The sequence below is a fragment of the Lithobates pipiens genome, unplaced genomic scaffold (genome assembly GCF_037356315.1).
Source record: "Lithobates pipiens isolate NorthernLeopardFrog02 unplaced genomic scaffold, aLitPip1_a1.2 Scaffold_1, whole genome shotgun sequence".
NCBI lineage: Eukaryota > Metazoa > Chordata > Amphibia > Anura > Ranidae > Lithobates > Lithobates pipiens.
This window is the reverse complement of record NW_027507685.1, coordinates 80325746-80343171: the sequence shown is the minus strand read 5'-3', so window position 1 is coordinate 80343171 and position 17426 is coordinate 80325746. Positions and strand designations below refer to the sequence as shown.

The 17426-nt window shown below is 51.9% G+C and overlaps 1 protein-coding gene across 2 annotated transcripts in view; it reads left to right on the top strand.

Annotated features, from left to right (window-relative positions):
* LOC143938994 (uncharacterized) overlaps positions 1-17426 on the top strand; it is a 68186-nt gene that overhangs the window by 26934 nt on the left and 23826 nt on the right. Inside the window, exons 1-2 of one of the 2 annotated variants that reach the window (XR_013263758.1) lie at positions 16339-16444; positions 16560-16615. Coding sequence is in view for 1 of the 2 variants with exons in the window: in XM_077460937.1 (XP_077317063.1) it covers positions 16560-16615 (56 nt within the window). In the remaining variant the exon portion in view is untranslated. Of the gene's footprint in view, positions 1-16338; positions 16445-16559; positions 16616-17426 lie in introns of those variants that run through there. The other variant, XM_077460937.1, reaches the window with a different exon arrangement.

Genomic DNA, 17426 nt, shown 5'->3' with positions numbered 1-17426 from the left:
AGAATGGGAAAATGTTGTTTATACAGCATTTCCTCCATTCGGCCGCTCCGTGAGACGATCGCGGGGATGCCCGCGGCGATCGAGACCGCGGGTCCCGCGACCGGACTCACGGGGGTCCCGACCAGCGCGGGAGCGCGCCGCCGCCGGCGCGCTCCCGATGGCACGGCGGCAACGAATATTGGACGTACATGTACGCCAATATGCCTGCCCGTGCCATTCTGTCGACGTACATCGTCGTGCGCTGGTCGGGAAGTGGTTAAGGAATAGCAGACTGTACCTCCCTCAACCCTATGTGCTGTAGTACCCTATACCTTACCAGTCCTTATAAGGACCTTTGTGGAACTAGTAGGTTGTGAATGATTAGCAGACTGTACCTCAGTCCCTATACGGATAAATGACTGCTGCAGCAGAAGGGCAGCAGTCAGCAGTAGTGAACCTCAACCCTATATATTGTGGACCTATACCAGTCCTTAACCACTTGCTTACTGGGCACTTAAACACCCTTCCTGACCAGACCAATTTTCAGCTTTTGGTGCTCTCACACTTTGAATGACAATTACTCAGTCATGCAACACTGTACCCAAATGAATTTTGTGTCCTTTTTTTCCCACAAATAAAGATTTCTTTTGGTGGTATTTGATCACCTCTGGGGTTTTTATTTTTTGCGCTATAAATGAAAAAAGACCGAAAATTTTGAAAAAAAACGCATATTTCTTTGTTTCTGTGATAAAATTTTGCAAATTATAATTTTTTTTTCATAAATTTTGGCCACAATTTATACTGCTACATATCTTTGGTAAAAATAACCCAAATTAGTGGATATTATTTGGTCTTTGTGAAAGTTAGAGAGTCTACAAGCTGTGGTGCGAATCGCACAAAATTGATCACATCTGATGTACTGGTGGCCTATCTCATTTCTTGCGACCCGAACAAGTCAGGAAAGTACAAATACCCCCCAAATGACCCCTTTTTTGAAAGTAGACATTCCAAGGTATTTACTAAGATGCATGGTGAGGTTTTTGATGTTGTCATCTTTTTCCCACAATTCTTTGCAAAATGAAGATTTTTTTTTTTTTTTTTCTCACAAAATTTTCAATGTAATAGGTTATTTCTCTCACATGGCATGTGTATACCACAAATGACACCCCAAAATACGTTCTGCTACTCCTTCTGAGTATTACGATACCAAATGTGTGAGACTTTTACACAGCCTGGCCACATACAGAGGCCCAATATTGAAATAGCACCATCAGGCGTTCTAGGAGCATAAATTACACATTTCATTTCTCAACCACCTATTACATTTTTGAAGGCCCTGGAGCACCAGAACAATGGAAATGCCCACAAAGTGACCCCATTTTGGAAAGCTAACACCCCAACGTATAATCTATGAGGCATAATGAGTCGTTTGAATGGTTCATTTTTTTTCCAGAAGTTTTGGGAAAATGTGGAAAAAAAATGAAAACGCATTTTTTTTACGCAAAGTTGTCCATTTATAAGATATTTCCAACACATAGCATGTACATAGCAAAAATGACACCCCAAAATACGTTCTACTACTCCTCCTGAGTATAACGATACCAAATGTGTGAGACTTTTACACAGCCTGACCACATACAGAGGCCCAATATTGAAATAGCACCATCAGGCGTTCTAGGAGCATAAATTACACATCTTATTTCTCAACCCCCTATTACAGTTTTGAAGGCCCTGGAGCACCAGGACAATGGAAATGCCCACAAAGTGACCCCACGTGGCACTGACGACACGTGGCACTGACAGATGGCACTGGAGGCAGATGGCACTGGAGGCAGATGGGGCTGACAGATGGGGCTGGCAGATGGGGCTAGCAGATGTCGCTGGCAGATGGGGCTGGGGCTGGCACTGGGGCTGGCACTGGCAGATGGCACTGGCAGATGGTGCTGGCTATTTGCTCTGGCTAATTGCTCTGGCAAATGGGGCTGGCAGATGGCACTGGCACTGGCAGGTGGCGCTGGCAGGTGGCACTGGCAGGTGGCACTGGCACTGGCGGCACTGGGGCTGACGGCACTGGGGCTGACGGCACTGGGGCTGACAGATGGCACTTGCGCTGGCAGGTGGCACTGTCGCTGGCAGGTGGCACTGGCGCTGGCAGGTGGCACTGGCAGGTGGCACTGGCACGTGGCACTGGCGGCACTGGGGCTGGCGGCACTGGGGCTGGCGGCACTGGGGCTGACGGATGGCACTGGCGCTGGCAGGTGGCACTGGCGCTGGCAGGTGGCACTAGCAAGTGGCACTGGCGGCACTGGCACTGGCGGCACTAGTGGTGGCAGGTGGCACTGGCAGGTGGCACTGGCACTGGGGCTGACGGATGGCACTGGCGCTGGCACTGGCAGGTGGCGCTGGCAGGTGGCACTGGCAGGTGGCACTGGCACTGGCGGCACTGACGGCACTGGGGCTGACGGCACTGGGGCTGACGGCACTGGGGCTGGCGGATGGCACTGGCGCTGGCAGGTGGCACTGGTGCTGGCAGGTGCCACTGGCAGGTGGCACTGGCAGGTGGCACTGGGGCTGACGGCACTGGCGGCACTGGGGCTGACGGACGGCACTGGGGCTGACGGACGGAACTGGGGCTGACGGGCGGCACTGGGGCTGACGGGTGGTGCTGGCACTGGCAGGTGGCGCTGGCAGGTGGCACTGGCAGGTGGCACTGGCGCTGGTGGCACTGGCGCTGGTGGCACTGGGGCTGACAGCACTGGGGCTGACGGCAGGCACTGGCGCTGGCAGGTGGCACTGGCGGCACTGGCACTACTGGCAGATGGCACTGGCGCTGGCAGGTGGCACTGGCAGGTGGCACTGGCAGGTGGCACTGGGGCTGACGGCACTGGCGGCACTGGGGCTGACGGACGGCACTGGGGCTGACGGACGGAACTGGGGCTGACGGGCGGCACTGGGGCTGACGGGTGGTGCTGGCGCTGGCAGGTGGCGCTGGCAGGTGGCACTGGCAGGTGGCACTGGCGCTGGTGGCACTGGCGCTGGTGGCACTGGGGCTGACGGCACTGGGGCTGACGGCACTGGGGCTGACGGCAGGCACTGGCGCTGGCAGGTGGCACTGGCGGCACTGGCACTACTGGCAGATGGCACTGGGCTGACAGATGGCACTGGGCTGACAGATGGCACTGGCACTGGGGCTGACAGATGGCACTGGGCTGACAGATGGCACTGGCACTGGGGCTGACACTGGCACTGCGGCTGACACTGGGGCTGACACTGGCACTGGGGCTGACACACAGATCGCTCTCCCTCCTCACACGCTGTCTCTGTGTGAGGAGGGAGAGACACGGCAATGGGAGATGATCTCATATGTTTACATATGAGATCATCTCCCATTGGCAGCTGCGATCGCGCTGTGAACGGCCGCTTTGATTGGCCGTTCACGGCGATCTGTATTTGCCTGTCTCCGGGAGACACGGCGAATACAATACTTCCGCGATGCGCGCCCCCGGCGGCGCGCATTGCGGAAGTAAACACCAGGCCGTCCAGGGACGGCCAGGCGAAGGAACCCGCCCGCTCTAAGGCCGTCATTCGGCTATAGGGCGGGTGGGAGGAGGTTAAGGAATAGCAGACTGTTCCTCACTCAACCCTATGTACTGTAGTACCCTATACTTTACCAGTCCTTATAAGGACCTTTGTGGAACTAGTAGGTTGTGAATGATTAGCAGACTGTACCTCAGTCCCTATACTGATAAAGGACTACTGCAGCAGAAAGTATATTATTCTTTCTATATTTGGAAGAAAGAATATTATACGTGTACAAGCCTATTACCATACCAGTCCTGAAAATAACCTTTGTCGACCTAATAGTAACAGCTACTGATTAAACTGACTGTCCCTCACTGCCACACACAGCTTCCTGCCTGTCCCTATTTAAACTGACAAAACACAGGCTGCTGGAACAATAACTTGAATAGCACTCAAAACTATATCCTGTACTACTTTACCATACCAGTCCTGAAAACTTTTGTGGACCTAATAGTAACAGCTAATGATTAAACTGACTGTCCCTGCTGCACACAGCGTCCTGTCCCTTTCTCTACACTGACAAAAGACAGGCTGCTGCAACAATCACTAGCACAGCAGTGCCTCAAACCTGTATTCTGAACTACACCTAACACCTATACCATGATACCAGTCCTTAAAAGAACTTTTGTGGACCTAATAGCTAGCGATTTGGGTCACTGAAGTCTCTCCCTGCTCCACACAGCAACCTCTCCCTATAGTGACATACGAAAGAATGTAAAATGGCCGCCGGATCGGGTCTATTTATAAGTTAGGGGGAATGTCCAAGTGTCCATGTGCTGTAATGTCTCAATTGGCTGTCCTGTACCCCCTGATGAATCTGTCATCATAGGTCAAAGTTCTTTTTCACAGTAAACACGTAAGTCCGCAGGGCGAACGGCGGCAATGGTCCGCCGATCGGGCGGACGGCGAACAGCCGAAATTCGCCGCAAGACAACCGCCGGGTGAACCGTTCGGCCATCCCTATGGTGAACCATGGCCTCCTGGGCCAAAAGGGAATCACCGCTACTACCAACGATGCCGATCTCTTGAGCCTTAAGAGGAATCTCGCTATTGGGGGAGTTGGAGGGAAGATATACCCAAGATGGAAGTTCCAGGGGTGTTGGAGGCAATCTGTCCCCTCTGCTGAGGGGAAGGGGAACCTCGACAGGAATCTCTGGCACTTTGAATTTGCCAGAGTCGCAGCAAGGTCTATGTCCGGATGACCCCAGGTCTGACAGATGAGGGAGAAGGCTTGATGGCTCAGGGACCACTCATTGTTGGAGGCGAACTCCCTGCTGAGCGTGTCGGCTAAGATATTCTCGACACCCGGGATGTAAGCTGCCCTCAGGTCTGACAGGTTCAACTGTGCCCATTCCATCACAGGGAGAACTTCCTGCATCATGGAGGGGCTCCTGGTCCCCCCTTGTCTGTTTATGTATGCGACAGCAACCTTGTTGTCCATCTTCAAGAGGACTTGCTTCCCCCTTAAAAGGGAGCTGAAGGCCGGGAGAGCTTTGAAGGCTGCCTTCATCTCCAACAGGTTCGAGACCGAGTCCCGTACTTCGAAAGGCCAATGGCCCTGCGCTGCATGGGACTGGTAATGCGCCCCCATCCTTCTAGACTGGCGTCCGTGGTTACTATCTCCTGAGGAGGGGTGACTATATATTTGCAATTATTTAAGTTGTGGGGACGAGTCCACCAACGCAATGACCGCTTGACTCTCTCTGAGATTCGGATCGTTTGGGTCATAGATGATCAGTCCCACTCATGTAGGAAGGAGTTCTGTAGAGGTCTGGTGTTCCACTGCGCCCAACGGACCATTGGGATGGTCGCTGACAGGGAGCCTAGAAGGTTGAGGCATACCCTGGCTGATAGGGATTTTGCTAAAATGGCTTTCTTCCCTTTTCCGGATGAACAGGGAAAACTTCTCCGGAGGCAGCTGTACTGTATTCATCCGGGTATCTAATTCGGCTCCTAGGAAGATCATTCTCTGGGTAGACTGAGCATTGCTCTTCCCCCAGTTTATTAGCCATCCCAGATTCTGCATAGTGGAGACAAAGATTTTCTGGTGTTGTAACAGCGACTCCTGGCTGTCTGAGAGGAGGAGAATGTCGTCCAAATAATGGTGGACTCGCAGCCCCCTCTCCCTCAGATGCGCAATGACGGGAAGAAGGACCTTTGTAAAGGTCCTGGGAGCCGTAGAAATTCCGAACGGGAGGCTTCGGAATTGGAAGTGTTCGTGGTTTACCAAAAAACGGAGGAACTTTTGGAATTCTGAATGGATAGGAATGTGAAGGTAAGCGTCATGTAGATCTATGGAAAGCATCCAGTCCCCCTGGTTTATGGCCTGGAGGATAGACTGGAGACTTTCCATCTTGAATGCTTCTACCCGGATAGAGCGGTTTAGGTTTTTTAGATCCAGGACCGGACGCAGGTCCCCTGACTTCTTTTTTACTAGGAATAGAGGGGAATAGAGCCCCCGACCTCTTTGAGATAGGGGTACTTCCATAATTGCTTCCCTTTTGGAGCAGATCCTGGACGTATTCGGTCAAGGCTAACCTCTTTTGCCGGGATGACGGGAGGTTCGTTGGGCAAAAATGGTCCCCCGAGGGATGTCCCCTGAATGATCATCTGTTCCCGACACGAACGGTGGCTAACGTCCAGGGGTCTCTTATTGTTTCCGCCCAGACCAGCGTGAACCTTGAGAGTCTGGCCCCCATAAATGCTGGCGGGGCGGACGCACCTTCAAAAGGACTTCTGGTCAGTAGATGCCGGGGTCCTGGGCTTCTGGAACTTTAGGAAGGACGTCTGAGGGGCCTTCCAGTTCCTCCTGTACTCCCTACCAGGCCTGTAGGACTTAGCATCCCTGTACCTATCCGGCAGGTTACGCTTAAAGGGAGGAGGCCTCTGAAGCTTTGGCTTCCTATCCGAGGGGATAAGCCCTGAATTCCCGCCAGTAACTTTTGAAATAGTAGAGTTCAATTTGACGCCGAAAAGTTTCTCGCCATCATACGGGATGCGGCACCAATTGGACTTGGAAGCAGGGTCTGCCACCCAGGGTTTTAGCCAGAGAGCTCGTCTGGCCATCACTGAGGACAACATAGCTCTGGATGCGGACTTAATTGCATCCATAGATGCCTCTGCCACAAAATCCCCTGCAAGGCTTAGCTCCTGCAGGGCTCTAACTATCTGGTCTTGGTCTGTGCCCTTGGACACAAGCTTGTTTTTACGTGCTTGCTGACCAACTGGCAATAGCCTTACCCACAGCTGCAAGTACCACGGCCGGCCTGCATGCTCCTCCTGCTGCTAGGTAAGCTCTCTTGAGATCTGTATCAAATCTTCCTATCTAGGACGTCCTTGAATGACACGGCGTCCTCGATAGGGAGTGTAACGTGCCTGGCCAGACGCATGAGGGATACATCCACAACTGGCGGAGAAACGAGAGATTACATTTTAGGCTCTTTTAGGGGGTATAACTTGGCAAGCCGGTTGTTAAGACTTGCTTTTCTCTCGGATCTCTGCCACTCGTCCTTGATAAGCTCCTCTAGCTCATCAATGAAGGGGAAGGCTTTGGGTTCTCTTTTCAGATTCGGGAAATATTTTCTCAGTTTTTGTTGGGCCTCCTGGGGTTCCTCCCAGTTGATGGCCTCCTTCACTGACTTAACGAAGGGCTCTATTAAGGAGAAGTCAAAGCCTGCTGATGCCTCTAGTTCTTCTTCATCTGAAGGGGAATCATGCTCTCTGGATGTACTTGGGGGGGGGGGGGGGCGAAGCACTCCGTAGAGATAATTCTGGAACGATACGTGGGGCAGAGGACTCCGTGAGCTCTCTGTGTTCTTGCCCTTTCTCCCTGGTGGCTTCCTCAAAGCATCTGCGGCATGCTAATTTGTCTGGAAGGGCTATGGCCCCGCATACCCAGCAGGCATTTTTGGATGGATGGGAGTGGTGTGCTGGCAAATGACGCCTCTGGTCAGGGGGTCTTCTTCGGCGGGAGTGGCTGCGTCTTGATCAAGACCTGGAGCGACTTCTTCTGCGACTCCCTTTCCTTCTTCCGCCCGAGTGGCTCCACCTATGGCCAGAGCGGCTTCTTCTGTGAGAGGAATCTCTGCGTCCTGATCCAGATGATCTTGCGGACCTGATGGGGCTAACCATTTAGGTTGCATTAGTGGTGTCCTGCTCTCTTTTTCGATCTTCTCTACTTACCAAACTCCTCCCCTCTTACCTATTAGGCTGGCGGTGATCTGCTGGAGCAGTGGTCTCCATAGATAGGGAACAGAGGAAGCCTAAGGAGACAGGTAACACAAAAGGGGAAGGAGGATAAAGCCACAGGCAGAGAAAGACAGAGAGAATAAAGAGAAGGAAAGGGGAAGATACTTACCAAGGCAGAGTGGTAACACCGGGGCAGATATTCAGAGGCACAGCAGTCAAAGAAACTTAGCTAACACAAAAAAAGGCATTAGCAGCGAAAAAAAATGACATTTCCCCTTGCATGCACAGTAGCAGCGGCTGGCGCCATTTTGGAAATTGAAAAGAGAGGCACAGGACACCCAAACTGTACACTGAGCATATGCAGAGCGGCAGAACGCCCGGGAGACAGCACAGATGCTCTGTGGGACTACAGAGCCCAGCAGAGAGGGGAAAAAAAACATAGAAAAAAAAATGAATGAGGCAAGAAATTATGAAAGGCATCTAAGGAAGCAGATAATGGAGGACAGAATGATACCGAGAAGAGGAATTGCCAGAGACCACCGCAGGTACTAAGCCTATTTAAGGCTTATAGATTAAGTTTTTATTGTATGCCTTCAGCCTATTTAAGGCTTACTTCCAGTGGCTGTAAAGGCAACTCTTGTCCTGTTGCAAGGCTGCAGAGAAAAAGTATTCATACCCCTGAGATCACCAGAGTGGGACTCCTTCCATTTAGCTTCCTTTAGAGGCTGTACCGGTAAGGACTTCCACCCAGGAGAGGCTAGAACCTGGCTGGGGCGAAGTACTAAGAGGGTGATGATCCGTGCGGTCCCAACAGGTGAGGAAAAGTAAGAAAATAATGGGGCGGGGGGGCGTATCATCATCTTATAGCTATGTGGTCCTATCAGGTTGTGAGGGGTGGAGTCACAACCCAGAGTGTATGCTGCCATGATGCGACAGGAAAGCCAATATAAACGAATACTAGTAGTTAAAAAAAAAACATTGTGGATTTAGTTAACCTTTTTTTTTGGTTAATTCACCTTTAAGGGGGTGTGGCAGGGGACGTGTCCTATGCCTACATACATTTGCTAGTAGGTGTCCCTCATTCGCATCTCAAAATGTTGGGAGGTATGCCTTACGTATTGAGGGCTCCGAAATAGAGTGCCGAGGCCAGGTTCTGTAACGTTTTCACATGGATATAAACTACCAACCATGATATTCCTGCATTGCATAGTGAAGCATAGCGTCCCAGTGATGATGTTAAAATGCCATAAGCATGTTGATGAGGGGTGAAAGAAGGAAATCAAGAAAGGCATATTAAATTTCATCTTTAGGCTTAAAGTGGAAGTAAACCCACTTTTTTAACTTTTACCTACAGGAAAGCCTATAATAAGGCTTACCTGTAGGTAAAAAAAATATCTCCTAAACCTGTACGGTTTAGGAGATATTCCCCTCGGTATGCGCCGCTGACTGCAGCGGCGCATGCGCACAAGGGGGTTCTCTCCGCGAAAATCCGGCAGCGCTCGTCCGGCCGGATTTAAATCTCCCGCGCGCATGCGCGGGAGTGACGATATCGCGGCTCCGGCCACTCACAGCGCCGGAGCCGCGATACCCGGAAGAGACGCCGAGGGAGCATGTCGGCTTCCTCGGCGTGGATCGGGCGAGATGTCGGGGCCTCGTTCTAAGGTAAGTATTTCATAATGAGCTAGTATGCGGTGCATACTAGCTCATTATGCCTTTTGCTTTGCAGGTTTTTAAAAAAAAAAAAAAAAAAATGCGGGTTTACTACCGCTTTAACAGAAAAGATCAGATATACTGAGAGTGTGTGCACACGGAGTAGTTGGTTTATGGTCAGTATTTTTTTTTTTTTTCAAATATAAATCTTTATTATTATTCTCCCAAAACCTGGGGTGGGAACCCCGCGATACAGACAGTGGAACAGTTATCAACAAAAAGCAAGACCGAACAAATGCAGGTCAAATCACATATGCAAGGTAAGTACTTTGCAGAGTACAGCATAACTGTCATTAACAATCTCCTGTGTCACATGTACCCACAAGCAGGGCGGTCATATCGCGTGAAGGAGAGAAAACTCTCTGCTTGGAGAATGAGATTCCGGGGCCCACCCCCCCCCCCCACCTCCACCCCCTCCCAAAGGTGGGTGGGCGTGGGCCCACAAAGAGGACATATTGGGAAGTACCATGAGGGGGAAGAAGACAAGTGGGGGGGAGAAGGAGGGTTGGGAGGGGGAAGACAAAGAAGGAAAAGGATAGCAAAGTACAGACGAGAGGAGAGAAAGGAACAGACAGGGGGGGATGAGGCTGAGGTACGGCGGTGGAAATCAATCATAAAACAGAAGATTGACAGAGGGCACATGGGCAAAGAAAGATCCTAACGGGGGGGGGTCCCGTCATCGCCCCAGCAGTCGCTGACCCTCTGCTGAGTAGATGAAGGCATTCCAGATGTCCCAAGTCTGTTTGTGGGTTTCCTGCTTATGCTGTGAGGTGAGGACCAAGTCCTCCATTTTCTTTACCTCCTCCACCTTCCGCAGCCAATGTACCACTGTTGGGGGAGCCCGTTGCTTCCATCGCAAGGGGACGCAGGCTTTAGCTGCGTTGAGCAAATGTCGCAATAGCGACTTTTTGTAGATGTTAGCAGAGATTGTGGAATGGTGCAGGAGGAAGAAAGCCGCGTCATCAGGTATAATGTATTCCGTGAATTGCTGGGAGATGCGACGGACCTCCCCCCAAAACTCCCTCAACCTAGGGCAGGACCAGAAAACATGGAGCAGCGTTCCCTCCTCCTCGTCACAGCGCCAGCACCGATTCGAGGCCGAGGGAAAGCACCGCTGCAGCCTGACCGGGGTTAAATACCAGCGTGTAAGCAGCTTGAAATTTGTTTCCTGTGTCTTCGTGCATCGCGAAGACTTTAGGGCAAATGAAATAATACGCTGCGTCTGCGTTGGTGTGAATTTACATGATAAGTCCTTCTCCCAGTTGGCGAGGCACGGCAAGTGAGGCTGTTCTTTCGGTGTATTAAGCAAAGAATAGGTGTGAGACAGAACGTGGGTCAGAGGGCCTTCGTCCGCGCACATGACCTCGAACGTCGTTGGTTGTCGGGCAAAGTCCTGGGGTGCGGGAAGTGAATGCAGGAAATGGTGCAGTTGCAGTGCCTTCCAGAAAGGTAGACAAAAGGGCCCCGCGGGGTCGGTCAGTCTCGATAGGGGTGGCCACCGTCCGTCCTCCACGAACCCGCCCGCACAGTCAAGTCCACCCTCCCCGAGGGTAGGGTAAGCCGTGGGCCGCAGACCTGGTAGAAATTTTGGATTGCCCAAGATGGGAAACAGTGGGGAACGCCCCGATGTCAGGGACGTCTGAATAGCAACCCGGTGGCCGTGTCTCAAAGTAACCCCCAGTAACGGGTGCAGTTTCAGGTCATGTGGGAGGTCGTCATAACACCACAGCGCTCCCTTCAGCGGTATTTGGGATTGGGCTTGCTCAACCTTCGTCCACAGTTTGGTAGACCCATTGCGTCTCCAGTCCAGAATGCGCCCCAAATGTGAGGCCAGGTAGTATCGGCGGATGTCGGGCAGTGCCAGACCCCCGCAATGTTTGGGGAGCGTCAGTTGCGATCGCCGTAATCTGGGTTTTTTGTGGGCCCACACAAACCTGGTAAAAAGGGCTTGGATTTGCTTAAAGAAGGAGGGCGGAATCTGAACGGGTAATGCTTGAAAAAGGTAGATGAACTTGGGAAGTATGCTCATTTTGATAAGGTTGCATCTACCAAACCAGGAGTGAAATCCCGAATGCCATTTCTCTAGCAATTCTCGGGTCTTTGTCAAAAGGGGTGGGAAATTGAGGTCAAATGTACGGTTCAGATCAGGAGGTAGTCGTGTGCCCAGATACGGTAGAGCCGTGTCAGTCCATTGGAAACCAAAGTTGTCCCGCAAATCACGTTGCGTTTGGGGAGAGGTTGCTACACACATAGCCGTTGACTTCGAGAAGTTTATTTTAAGATGGGACAATGCGCCATATATCTTAAATTCTCGGAGCAGGTTCGGCAGAGAGATTCTGGGGTTGGTCAGGGAGAAGAGAAGGTCGTCAGCGTACGCCGATATCTTGTAGCCAACATCCCCGACCACAAGGCCCGAGACGTCCGGGTTCAACCTGACAGTGTTTAGAAATGGTTCTAGGGAAATGGCAAAAAGAAGGGGGGATAGCGGGCATCCCTGCCTTGTTCCGTTCCCGATAGAAAATGCCCCCGAGAGGACCCCGTTAGCTTTTACTTGAGCTGAGGGGTTAGAGTACAGGCTGCCTATCCAACGTAGCATCTTGTTACCCAGGCCCAGGTGACGGAGGACAGAGAACATATACTCCCAGCTCACTCTATCAAATGCCTTCTCGGCATCGGTACTCACAAAGACACATGGTGTCTTAGTAGTGTGCGCTACCCGAAGTAGATTGAGTACCTTGATGGTATTGTCTCTGGCCTCCCTATAAGGTATGAACCCCACCTGGTCCAAGTGTATCACGTCTTGCATGTGTTGTGTCAGTCTCCTGGCTAAGATCTTTGAGAAGATCTTCAAATCCAGGTTCAGTAGGGAGATGGGCCTATAACTGCCACATTGGTTCGGGTCCTTCCCCTCCTTCTGGATTACCGCAATATGGGCCCTAAGAGTGTCCCTTTGGAAAACAGTCCCCGAACCCAAAGCATTAAAGAGTGTCACCATACGTGGGCCCAAAATAGGGAACAGGGACTTGTAGTACTGAGCGGTAAAGCCGTCCGGTCCCGGGGCTTTGCCAATCTTCAAGGAGTCAACCGTTTCCTGTACTTCGGTCAAAGTTATGGGTTCCTCCAGGGAGGTGCTCGTCTCCGAAGAGAGTGTCGGCATTTGCGAGTCAACAACGTATTTAGTTATAGCTAGCTGGGTGAGGGTGGGGCTCGGTAGGTTATACAAGCCAGAATAGAATTCGGCGAATACGTCCGAGATGTGTGTCGGAGCAGTGGCCACCGACCCATCCGGTCGTGTTATCTGTGGGATGTAGGACGCCGCCTTAACCTCTCTAACCGACTGGGCCAACCTCCTCCCACACTTATCCCCCATTTCGTATGACAACCTGCGGCAAAACTGCAGGGCTGCCTTCGCCCTGAACTGAAGCAGGTCCGCTATTTGGGACCGGAGAGTCTTCAGCTCGGACTCCACGGCCTGTGTGGGGGCATGTTTATGTTGAGCTTCCACCAAAGACAGTTTGTCGAGTAAAGTGGTCAAAATTGCATTCCGATCCCTTTTAATCCTTGCCCCATGTTTTATGAGAACGCCTCGTATAACGGGCTTATGAGCCTCCCACAGCACCCCGGGGTCACAGTCCCCGATTTCGTTCTCTCTGAAATATAGGTCCAGTTGTTTGGACACGTCTGACAACACTTCTGGCATCTGAAGGAGGCTCTCATTCAGGCGCCAGAATAAGGATCTGGGTGAGGGTCGGTCGGTGAGAGTATACGTCAGGTGGATTGGAGCATGGTCCGACCAGGTTATCTGGCCTATATTTGTGGTGTGCACTAGGTGTAATTGGTCATGGGGGATTAGAAAAAGGTCTATCCTTGAGTACAACTTGTGGGGGGCCGAATAAAAGGTATAATCCCTTTCACCAGAATGCTGTAGACGCCACACGTCGCGCAGTTGTGCTTCGTGGAGCATATGTGCCACTCGTTTCCCACAAGCCGAAGATATGGATGAGGTGCCCGATGAAGTATCTGAGGCGGGTAACAATGGGACATTAAAATCGCCGCCCAGCAAAACCTGTCCCTCTCTAAATGCCAGCAACTTGCTCAGCGCCTGGCTGAGAAACCTATCTTGGCGGTCGTTAGGGGCGTACAACGTAGCCAGCGTAAAACGCACCCCACATATCTGCCCCTTGAGGAACAGGTAGCGTCCCTCAGGGTCGGCCAAACTGTCCGTTAGCTGCCACGACAATCTACCTGAGAGCAATATCGAGACCCCCCGAGTCTTGGACGCATGGTATGTGGAATGATATGCCCGGGGGAAGGATCTGTTCTGTAGGAATGGCAATTTGGCACTCTTGAAGTGTGTCTCCTGGATGAAGGCCACATCCGAGCGAAATTTTTTAAGATCGTGAAGTAGCATACGCCTCTTCTCGGGCGTGTTGAGGCCTCTAGCATTGAGAGAGGTCACCTTGATGGAATCCACCACCATGTCTCAGGGAAGAGATTGAGGGAGAAGGAAGAGATAGCGAACAGAGGGGGGGGGGTAATGGGACTCTCTGTTACCGGGAGAGAGGAGCGGGGGGTAGGAGGGGGGGAAGGGTGTAAAAGAAAAAGAAAGGAAAGAAATGAAATAATGGGGGGGTGGGAGGAGGTCCCGACCAGTCGGAGATATCCCCACACCCCACAGCCCCGTATAGGGGTAGCTAATTAACCAAGCTTTTAACACTTGAAACGCGCGTGACCTAAACTGGTCGCGCACTGATCTAGGTGGAGAGTGGGTGGACAGAGCCTGGGAACCAAAGCCCCGGCCACCAACCCCCACCGGCAACATCCAAATATAGGTGGTCCTGGAAGCAGAATATCAAACGCACCATTAGTAACTTAATCAAGCGAAAACAGTCAAGAAAACCATAAGGAAGGTTAAAACATGTAAACAGAGTGACATAACTAAACATCAAATAACAGAAAGGATTCCAATAGCGCAGCAGAGAACGCAGCGGCGTTCCATCTCCCCAGCAACGACTCCAACCACATTATCAAGGTGTCTACTGTGGCCACCGAGAAGTAAAAGAGACCTCCACCAGGCCCTTGGGCTCCAACCCGACCCCCGAGGACTTCTGCTGGCCCACCCCCCCCCCATCACGAGTCACGGTCACTTGTACGGGCCAACAGGGGTCCAGGTCCATAATGCATGGGGGCGTTCCAAAAAAAAAAAAAAAAAAAAAAAAAAAAAAAAAAAAAAAAAAAAAAGGGGGGGAGGGAAGGGCTCTCCATAGTAGCGTATACATCTCTGGGTCTGTGAGGTAAAGGGTCCCGGAGAGGGCAGACACCCCCCAAGCAGGAGTCCCAGGTAGACTATGTTGGCTCAAAAAACTGGAGCCCCCTCCCGGTTGTACATCTGAGCGGATGGTAATGTCCGACCAATAGCCCGCTAATAATAAAAAAGGGGGTATAGAGAGTACAGCAGGCAACAACGTCCGGCAGAGGCATCCCAACAACCCCTACAGACCCAAATATCTCGTGCTGGAAGGGAAAGGGACCGGGCCACGGCCCCACGGTTGCATATATGGGGACAGTGAGGGTGAAAGCGCGCTGGTGGCCGCACGAACATAGGGGTCAGGGTGGGCCAGGGAAATAGGAGCTACTCACATCTCACGAGCCGCCGGCGTCTGGAACGTGGCATTCTCTGTGGTTGCGGGCCGGGAGCTCTTGTCGCATCCGGACGACCCTGGAATCTCGGTAGGTAGCCAAGCCAGTCTGGAACAGTGATCGGATCCGTGCCAAGGAAGTGGAAGAGGGCCGGGAGTGTTTCTCGGGATCTCAGCAGGAATGTCCTCTGGTCTTTGACGAAGGTGACCGACAGGGGGAACCCCCAGCGGTAGGTCGCCCCGCACCGTCTCGCCAGCTCCAGAAGGGGCCTCAACAGGGCTCGGCGGTAAAGTGTAGGCCTGGAAACATCTGGCAGTATCTTCACGGGCGCCCCGTCAAAAACGACCTCCCCAACCTCCCAAGCCCTGCGAGTTATGGCCTCCTTATGGGTGTAGTGATGCAGGCGGCAGATAATGTCTCGCGGTCTGGCAGGGTCCGGGGAGCGGGGGCCAAGGGCCCTATGGACCCGGTCAATCTCAAAGCGTTCCGGGAGCTGGGCACCCGCAAGTCTTTTAAAGATGTCCGTCACCGTGGCAAGTAAGTCCGCAGAGCCTGTAGCCTCCGGCAAGCCCCGTATCCGAAGATTGTTCCGTCTACTGCGGTCCTCAATCTCCTCCATGCGGAGCTGAAGCTCAGTAGCCGTATCCGCCTGGGCTTTATGCTGGGATTCCAGAGCGATGACCCTTTGTGTCAATGCTGCCAGTCTGGTTTCCTCAGATATAAGTCTGTCATCCAGAGCCCGCACGTCCTGTTTCACTGCCTGAATTTCCTTCCTGTGAGCAGCCTCCACTCTCCCCACCAGTCCCTCTATGTCTGCCTTAGTAGGCAATGATTGCAGAATTGCTCGCAGCTCCGCATCTGCTCTGAAGGTGAGTGGTAGCTGTGAGGGACCCCCTGATTCTAGGTCCGGAGGGATGGGCGAGCTGGGGAAGATGAGGGGACTCCGGGACCCCTCCGAGGGTGCAGGCATATCCACAGGAGGCTCCGAGCACTCACCACGCGGGTCCGCCATTTTGGATCTCCGGGTGTCCGCGCTAGGTGTCCTGAAAAGCCGCTGTATGTCACCTCCAGCCGGCGTCAGAGCCGCCGGGCTGGTCTGTAATCTGTTCCGCTTCCCGTTCTTCTTCTTGGAAGCGTGCATCCTGCGGTACAATAGACGCTAGTGCCGGCGTGAGTACAGGCGGCCGGGAGCTCTGTACAGATGCGTCTCTACACGGCCATGTCCAGACCACGCCCCCCTATGGTCAGTATTTTTTACTTCCTTGTTATATGAAACTCAGTCAAAGTGAAACAAAAGCCAGTTTGTGAAGATTCCTCGGCATAGTAAAGTCCGTCTACATATCAGGTACGGGGGCTGGAGAGGGACATACTATAATGTATTGTAATATTGTCATGTCTTTGTGTTTCATGTTATAATTCCAGTGGGTGTCAGTCACTCATAGCTTACTATCATTTTATAGGTATTTATTGTGCCTCTCCTACTACCTAACAGGATACAAGATACGATACAAAGGTGGTGAGTAACTTCATAATTTTTAAGGATTCTTTCTTATATCTTAAATCTGAACTCCAGGCAAACATCTACATATATGAGAGCTATTGCTCACTGGACAGTAGAAGAGCATTGACAGGTGGTTTGAGGGCACTTGTTGGATGTTCCTTATAAGCATGCAAATCACCTGACTAGCTCCCAGTTCTTTCCCAGTCTGAGACTCCATTCACACCTGAGCGTTTTGTAGCTTGAAACCTGAAGCTACAAAACGCTAGAGGGGAAAAAATCTATGATTCTCAATGGAGATGGTTCACATCTCCACTCCATGTCGCCTGAAGCTCAAACAAGTTCCGGACCCTTTTTTGTCGCTCGAGTTGATCAGATTTGGGCGTTTTTCTTCTTTTAACATTGGTGACCTTTTGCCCTGCACAAAATTGCGGCAAAAACGCTGCAAATCGCGGTAAAAAACGTCACAAAAAAACGCAGCAAAATTGCTGTAAATTCACGCGATTTTCTGCTTGAAAACGCTACGCTCAGGTGTGAATGCAGCCTGAGTGCTGTTGTATAGGTGATTAAAGTGATACTAAAGGCTTGGTTTTTTTTTTCCTTAAAAATCACAAACATGTTATACCCACCTCCCATGAGTAGTGGGTTTGCAGAGAGCAGCCTGGATCCTCCTCTTCTCGGGGTCCTTCGCGGGTGCTCCTGGCCCCTCCCTCTTGCAGAATGCCCCCACAACAAGCAGCTTGCTATGGGGACACATAAGCTAACTGGCTGCTCTGTGTGTCCATTCAGACTCAGCCCGCCCCCTCTCTCTCCTCATTGGCTCACTGAT